This window comes from Lipophrys pholis, assembly GCF_963383615.2.
Source record: "Lipophrys pholis genome assembly, chromosome: 17".
Classification (NCBI taxonomy): Eukaryota; Metazoa; Chordata; class Actinopteri; order Blenniiformes; family Blenniidae; genus Lipophrys; species Lipophrys pholis.
Window position 1 is genome coordinate 498,844 of NC_137643.1, and position 8,605 is coordinate 507,448.

Below are 8,605 nucleotides of genomic sequence, written 5' to 3' on the forward strand. Positions count from 1 at the left end.
ACAAATCTTCCCTTGTTGACATTTTGTAAATAATGTGTGAATATAAAGTTTCTGCACCGCTAGATAATTGTATCTGTTCTATCAAACTACAAAGATGGCCGAACAGGGTGGCGTTGAACCGAGTATCACCTCTGCAACCTGGAGAGGAGGCGGGGTATGAAGAGACCGCCCCAAAACGAGTTGCTCTCAGAAGCACATCAGAAAAGGGGTAGAAAAGGGGCCTGTGGAGCTCTAATAATGAGGAATTCAGACCCAAGCATTGCAGTTCCGCTTTATATAGACCACAACTGTATGATTTAGATGTAAAAAGGAAGGATTTAAAAGCATGATATGGCTCCTTTAACCAAATTAAAAAGGTGTGACTGTTCCAGACCTACAAGTAAAGGAAAGTTCAATCCCTTTATTGTTCTTCCTTTTCCCACAATCGCTGCTTTTATCATCTATTCAACACAATAGTCAGTTGCAATACTCCAATATAATGAAATGTACTTTGTGTCAGACGACCCCCATCACACGCCTCGTTAACCTGGAGCTGTATTAACACGTCACTTTGACGGAGCGCCACCTAGTGGGTTAACATGAGTACTGCACATATCCCCAGTCTGTAAGGTAGACTAAACTAAACATATAGAACTGCTCCAACAACAATTATGGTGATAAAATATGTAATAAAACAGTGTGAATGTAATCCAACAGCCACAAATGTTATGCTGTGGTCTAAACGTGACAGTTGGCTACGAAATTAGGAATTAATATTATATAATCAATAATCATGATTAGGAATGTTTTCAGGTTTGTGAAATTACTTTTTTTATCCAAATGACTATTTGAAGTGTGAAATGTGCATTAAACTATCAAACACAAACTCCATTTTAGAGATTTTAATTTGCCATTTCAGACACAGATTAAAGTTTCAGATGATTTCATGTAAATGATGTTTTCATACGGTGACGTGGAAATAAATAAAAACTACAAAACGGAAAAGTAACGCTTCCAGATATGGAAGAGAATCTTCTAGAACTGTTTCTTTTATTCAAAATTTTCCTCTTGAAACTCCAGAAACCACTGATCCTCCATTATAATAATTTCCTTTTAAAACAATTAATCCCAGAGGACAAATGAATGAAACGTATTTCTGCTGAATGACATCAGATCAGTTTATTGCACTTTCCAGAACCACATTATGGCTCCTTATTGTTATTAAGAATTACAGATCTTTGTTTATTTTACTAGATTAAAAAAGGAGCCAGAGGTTTTTTGGGGAAAGAGATATGTACATGGATTACAGGGATTACGGGGATTACAGGCCGCCCTGGAGAGGCTCCAGACGTTCACAGTTCCTACATGAACACACAGAACACTTCGTTTGCAAGGAAACAGCAAAAAGAATCAAATGTGGATGAGCTTCAGTGACGTGAGCCTCTCGTTGCTGGTTCCTTCACTCAGATTAAAACAGTTTCAGATGAAAAGAAGCCCAAAAAAGCCCCGAAATTAAATATAATCTTCATAGATGAAATGTAATCTTCATAATTCTATTTATGTACAGATAGAACTGTGGTGGTTAAAATATAGAAAAACATTTAAATAGACTTTTTCTACGTTTAAAGGAAAAGCTTCAGTTTGAGGACAAACGGGTGAGAAGGAGTGAGACGGTGGAGACATGTCCACACAGGGACATTTGAGGGGGACGCAGGCTTGTTCCTGCCACGTCAACAGGAAGCAGTAACATACTGAGAAGCTTTAATTCAACACTCGTCACTGTTTGCTTCTTTAACTCGACAGACTCACTTAGTTCGTTTTTCACCGTGACGTCTCACTTTTCTCACCATTAACCTGCAGCCACATCATAGTCCAGAGCCACAGACAGGATTTAATCCTGACTGGTAAAACGTCGCCGTGACAACCTTCACATTTAGACCTTTTCTTTACGCAGATGATGAAAATGTTTCTAACAATTACTTCCAAAAACTACAACCATCTCGATTTTAATGAGACCTTCTGAAATGTCCAGAACCTCCTGCAGCTGTTGCATTCTGGGTGTTTTTACAAACAGCGTGGCGGTGAAGGGAGTTTGATAGCAACGTCGCTGATACCTCAGCTCCGGTCTCGGTCTCGTCTCCAAAACGCTGAAGAAATTTATATTTCCTTTGAAATGTTTACAAAGTGCTCGGTGGTGTGGCCGGAGTGGAGCGTCTTGTGTTTCACACTCCTGGATCTATTTCACAGAGCGGATGTAGACAATATAGATCAATAACTAATTAAAAAATATATATTTCTTGAGTTTTTCCTTCATTTCTGCACCGCTGTGGCAACAAACATGACAAACTGCCCCTCTGCATGCACACGGTGCCGCTCTACTGCTCCTCACCCTCGGTTCCTCCAGTGCAATCCAGCATTCACATGAAAAAACAACTATAGACAGGAACTTTTAAGAAAATAAAAACAGCTTTAGCATATGTAGAATGTCACGAAGGCATCACCTTAAAACGTTCGGATCAGAAAGTCCAAAACACGGAACTCCTTCCTGAACCTCGATTCGCCACATCAAGAGAAAACGCCTCGTTTTTACGTTCTGGCTTCAGAAAAGTTTTGCATTTCGACAGCAACGTTCTGAAAACGATGTCTGACAGCACGTTGGGCCACTAGTTGGCGCAGTTTGTTTTTGTAATGAAACCACATACACACGCAGCACAGAACAAGACAGTTTTCGAAAAGTTCCACCTGAGGGGCCATTTTCAGAAAGTTGTGTTTTCAGTGGCACCGCTGTCGTGTAAACGGATTCCCAAAACGCAACTGAAGTTTTGCGTTTTCACTTGAACTCGTTGCCATGGAAACGGGCCCTAAAACCCTCGACTGGGTCCGATACTGCCCCACTGCCTTCAGAACCTCAGGCACTTCTTCTGTCCTCCTGCAGAGCTTCTTACCCACGTCTCACTCTCGCTTGGCACGTTTTCAATGAGTGAGGTGGAAGACATGAGTCCTGCAGCTGTACACAAGATCTGCCCCTCCCCTCCCCATCCTGCCCCTCCCCATCCTGCCCCCTCCAGCTCAGTTTCTCCACACAAGCTGCCCTGATGTGGTGGCGTGTCGGAGTCTCTCTCTCCTCCGGCGGGTTGCCAGGTTGGAGGGGGGGTTACATGAAGGCGTGGTCTGCGGGGGCTCCGTAGGAGAAACCTGGGAAGGCGCCGGCCGCCTCCTTCACGCTGCTGGTCACGCTCAGAGTGTCCGTGCACAGAGAGGACGACACGGGGAGGTGGGTGAACTCGGGGTCGAAGTGTCGCAGGTCGGTGGGGCCGCTCTGTGAGACGGGGGGGGGGGGGGGACATGGTCAAACTAAAATCTGAAACTTATTTCCACAAACTAACAGCTTTCAAGCATTTTACAGGTTGGACTTGTAGACAAAGATAATTCCTGTTGGAACGTACCACTGAGGGAATGAATGGGGGGGTGACCTTCTTGGACATCAGGTCGTCCCAGTTGATGGGAGAGAAGAAGGAATGGTACTTCAGTTCCAGCTGCAGACAAAGTGAACCTGGATTAGTGGGCTGAGCAGACACACGTGGCGTGTGGTATTATGGGATGTTCAGTACTCACAAAGTCGTCCGTGGCGCCCAGCCGGCTGGTGCGGTCCTTCTGCAGGAGCCCCTCCAGCAGCTCCCGGCCGGCGTTGGACACGTTGGGTTTGAGCACCGGCGCCTTGTGCAGGATGTTGTTGTACATCTCGGCTGTGTTGCGGCTGTAGAACGGCGGCTGAGGAGGAGGAAGCGGCTCGGTTAGCGTTCTGGATCGATCCGCCCGAGGAGGTCAAAGGTCACGAGGACTCACCAGGCCGTAGAGCATCTCGTAGAGCACGGAGCCCAGACACCACCAGTCCACTGTGCGGTCGTACGCCTGCTTCTGGAGGACCTCCGGCGCCAGATACTGCGAGGGGAGACGGGGGTTAAAACCTGCGTCCCGGGGCTTGTTTAGCTGGAGACAACTTCTGTTGTGTTTCTGTCACTTCACACGACAACGGTGCCCAGAATCACCGGAACCAACTGGGTCCAGGTCACCACCACCGTAGGAACGAGTAGTTCTGCACATGCTCAGTAGAGCCAATCAGAACAAGGTTTCCTCCGTGGTGTCAGGACTCCCCGTTCATATTCTCCTGGACTTGGTACTTTTATTTTGACAGTCACCGTAATAACAATCCAACTTGGTCTGTCCACTAGAACGACCGTGTTCTCCGAGTGTTTATGTTTAGAGCTCATTGTTCTCTGCTGTGTGTGTGTGTGTGTGTGTGTGTGTGTGTGTGTGTGTGTGTGTGGTTTCATTACAAAAACAATCAGCACCCACTAGTGGCCCAACATGTAACTACATCGTTTTCAGTGTTTCTGCCGTTTCCACGGAAACTGATGTTGTATTTGAGAAATGTTTCCATGTAAACGTGAAGCTTTTCTTAATCGAAGCGTTTTCACTTGAGAGGTTGTCGTGTGAACGGAGCCTCAGGAAGAGGAAGTGAGACGAAGGTCACGTACCTCCGGCGTCCCGCAGAAGGTCGTGGTCGTCCCGTTGGGTTCCAGTCCCTCTTTGCACAGGCCGAAGTCCGTGAGGACGATGTGTCCCTCCGAGTCCAGCAGGATGTTCTCCGGCTTCAGGTCCCTGAGAGGAGCACCCAGGTTAGTCACCCTGACCTTCAGCTCAAACCACAACGACCAGCGACGCACTAAAGAAGAATCAACTTGTTCCAGCAGTTCAAACAGGAAACAGGAAACAGGAAACAGGCTGGAACAGCTGGAATTAAAGCCTCAAAATGTTTATAGTTGATATCTATTAATATATATTGACATTTCTGTACCAGAACCATTATTGCACTAAACAATGAAGAAAACCAGTTGATAATAATTGGACAGGGTCAGACTGAGTCCAGATAAATACCCTGAATGCTCCTTTACATCTGATCACATTTTGCATTATTGGAATTGTCTTATGTTGAGATTATAGGGATTTTCAGTCGTAATTGTTTGGTTCATTGAAGATAAACATTCTGCTGTGGTCTTCTCCTTGTGCCTGTAACAGAGGACGTGTGTGTGTGTGTGTGTGTGTGTGTGTGTGTGTGCGTGCGTACACACACATCTGAGTGAAAGTGTGATTCCATTGATATGGATATGAAAGAATCGTTCAGTAGATGTGGGTCATTCGTGAACATCACAGGTCAAAATACTTGAACGCTATGTTCTAATTATTATATCTTACTTCTATTTTCTCTTCTCTACTTTTAAAGTCTATTTAACGTCACATCAGCAATTTAGGATTATTTAAAATCTTCAGGGTTTTATATGTAGTAACATTTCCTTGTTTTGAAAACACAAATGTATTTTCTACACTTTCTTTTCTTTTCCACTTTCCCTCCTTTTCTTTGTTTATTTCATCAAACTGTTGCATGTCATGTTGACGTGTGTCCACTAGAGGGAGCCGTGGCTCTTCTCATGTACCTGTACACGATGTGGAGGGAGTGCAGGTATCCCAGCGCGCTGGCGATCTCGGCAGCGTAGAACCGGGCTCTGGGTTCCAGGAAGACCCTCTCCCTCTGGAGGTGGTAGAAGAGCTGCAGGACCAACAAACCGTTAATCCACGCCGGTCACATTCACACGTGTCCTTCCAGAGGAGTCGAACCGCGGCTCACCTCTCCACCGTTGACGTAGTCCAGCACGAAGTAGAGCTTGTCGGTGGTCTGGAAGGAGAAGTGCAGCCCCACCAGGAAGGGATGCTTGATGTTCTTCATCAGGACGCTGCGCTCCGCCATGATGTGCTTTTGCTGCAGAAACCAGAAGACAAGACGTTCAGCCTCCGTCCTCGTGGGACTCGCGCCGCGTCGCCCTGGAGAGTCTCACCTCCTTCTTCTTCAGGATGATCTTCTTCTGGAGCACTTTGACAGCGTAGTATTGGGTGGATTCTTTATGCCGAGCCAGCAGAACCTGCGGCGGAGCAAATGATCAGTGGTGGAGTGGCGGCGGGGGCAGATTGAAACCTGGAGGTGGAGCAGAGACTCACCTTCCCGAAGCTTCCTTTACCGATGATCTTGAGGTAGTCAAAATCACACGGTTTGATCCTGATGGAGAGAAACAGGTTTTATCTCCCCGTGGAAGTAATGAATTACAGATATTAGTGTTTTAGTATTAAAGAGCCGTTTTAGTCTTAACCTGGTCAAGACCCTGGAGGTTTTTATTTTTTTCCTTGTACTTGAATACAATTTGCGCCACGTCCTCCACTTTTAAAACCAGAACGACTGAGTACATCCATAATGTGAATACATTTTCAAAACTCGAGATTCGGTATAATTTAACCCAGGGGTGTCAAACATTCGGCTCACGGGACAGTTTTGGCTTCCAGCTGTAAGAAATTATGACCAACTGCAATACATGAATTTGACCACCAGGGGCGCACTGTAGTCTGTTCGAGTCAGTTCAGCTGATCAGGATTAATAAACTGATGTCAAAATGTCTGCATCAATAATAACTTCTACATTTTGACAAGTTATTCTGATGATATGAACCTGAGGCATTGTTGAAACTATTTCTGTTCATATTTCAGGTTTGTCATGTCTTGTTAACAGACAGTTCATTAAATGTGAACCTCTTAATGATGCATTAACACTTTGTTGAACTAAAACAAAGAGTTTGTTATCAATACATTATAATGTGACTCACTGCTGCGGCCTGCTGGAGAGCAAACTGCTCTGTGAATTTAAATGAGTTGGACATTCCCGATTTAAACAAAAACATCCACTTGTGTACATGGAATTAGTCGTCTTTAAAAAGTAAATGTGAGGACTTACTGAGTGTCTTCAACCAGCGAGCCCCTTGAGTTCAGGCACATCTGAAAGAAAAGACATGGGAGGATTGTTAACCCCAGTGCTGAGGCCAGTCAGGTGAGGCCAGTCAGGTGAGGCTCAGTGAGGAAAAGGTTCCTTCTTACTGGACTTTCAGGAAGTTCGTCATTTTCCTCGTTCTCATTCTCGTCGATCTTCAGGAAGTTGTTGACTTCGGCACTGAAAGAGAATCAGAGCGGTGTTAGGCGGATGGCGACGCGTCTTAATGTCCTGCTGATCGGATCTGAAGGAGTGTCTGAAGGTTGCAGACAGGTCGGGGTCAGAGTAATCCCCTGACCCTCGCCCAGTCACACGCCCCTGACCTCAGGGAGCATCTGGAGGTGACAGATGACAGATCTATTTCTTTTACCCACTTGTGGTGGTCCCATCCATGCATCATGTAATAATTAAATTACAGGTTTATCCTGCTCTCAGGGACAGAGGGGATTTGCAGGACAGGTGATTAGGCACCGGAGGGCTGATCATGAAAGGACTATTCTTACGCAGCCTTCTCAGACCCAGATTAGTCCGTTCACAGAATGTCCTGCCAAACGCAGGTAGCTGATTGGATTGGAGCATGAATGAGCTCAGAAATAAATAGTCCTGCCCAATTAGCCAGGAAGTAAGTGATGCCTCCAATCCTTCCGCCAGCCATGAAACAATCATCATCCCACTCACTGTTGGCAGATATGTGGAGTGGACACCAGCTTCTGGATGAAGTCGTTCAGCCCCATCTTCCTCTCTTTGATGAAGGCTGCAGACAGAAGGAGTCATCATCACACACGGTCTCATCATTCATACAAAAGATGGTTGTTTTCTAACATCATCTAGAGGAAATGACTGTAATCCCGCAGCTTGCGCGCTCCAGATACCCGTTAAAGGGCAGATCTGCAGCACAGACCTGCTGCGGGTTTACGGGTTATGCAACCACCTGGGTCACCCGTTCCCCCCCAGCAAAGCAGTTTCCATCTTCACATCCTCATCGCAGCACTTTGGAGGAAAACCATTTCTTTTTTTAACAGATTACTTATTACAACCCGCGCGTTTAGCTCTAATTATCAGTGTGCAGCCGCTGCACGCTTTTCTTTTCAAATATTTAAAATTCAGTTTGATTTGCAGATAAACTCAACGTTTCATTGATCAATATGTAGAAGTCATTGTAATCGATGTGTCTCACCGGTGAGAACCGTCACGATGCCCCGCATCCTGCAGTAAGTTAGATCACATCCAGCTTCAGTCACGGCCATGTTGGGCAGTAAAAGATCAATATCCAAGAAGAAAAACCGTTTATTTCCTCTCCGTTATCTCCTGTCTCCGTTATCTCCTGTCTCCTGTCTCCTGCTCGCGCTCTGCTCTGCTCTGCTCTGCTCTGCTCTGCTCTGCTCTGCTCTGCTCCGACCTGCTGCGTGCCGCTCCAACTGCCAGGCGAGCGGAGCGCGAGGCATTTATACCGGCCACGTGATGCGTCCTCCTTAGCCACGCCCACTGCTGCGTCGTCACCCGCGTAACCACGGCAACGGCCCGGGGGCGTGACGTCACGGGATTCCGCTGCAGCCTTCTGAGAGATGTTGAGTTCAGGCTCAGTCAGGAGAGTCGGTTCTTCCAGCTCGACTCAGTGAACAGAGTCGGTTCTGAAAGCTTGACTCACTGAACAGAGTCGGTTCTTCCAGCTCGACTCAGTGAACAGAGTCGGTTCTGACAGCTCGACTCAGTGAACAGAGTCGGTTCTTCCAGCTCGACTCAGTGAACAGAGTC

General features: G+C 46.2%; 1 protein-coding gene across 2 annotated transcripts; it reads right to left on the bottom strand.

Annotated features, from left to right (window-relative positions):
* Positions 1-867: 867 nt before the first annotated feature.
* On the bottom strand, positions 868-8,273 carry LOC308122759 (serine/threonine-protein kinase Sgk1). Of its 2 annotated transcripts, none has more exons than XM_080484818.1 (13): positions 8,028-8,273; positions 7,529-7,604; positions 6,958-7,030; positions 6,818-6,858; positions 6,034-6,091; positions 5,874-5,957; positions 5,666-5,797; positions 5,475-5,587; positions 4,518-4,641; positions 3,826-3,921; positions 3,595-3,750; positions 3,426-3,515; positions 868-3,298 (listed from the first exon to the last, which is right to left on the bottom strand). In XM_080484818.1, exons 1-13 carry the CDS (start codon positions 8,095-8,097, stop codon positions 3,134-3,136), a joined length of 1,278 nt encoding a protein of 425 aa, XP_080340944.1. In that variant the 5' UTR covers positions 8,098-8,273; the 3' UTR covers positions 868-3,133. The 2 variants fall into 2 exon arrangements, with proteins under 2 accessions (XP_080340944.1, XP_080340945.1); XM_080484819.1 differs by having other exon boundaries at positions 7,529-7,840.
* Positions 8,274-8,605: the final 332 nt, after the last annotated feature.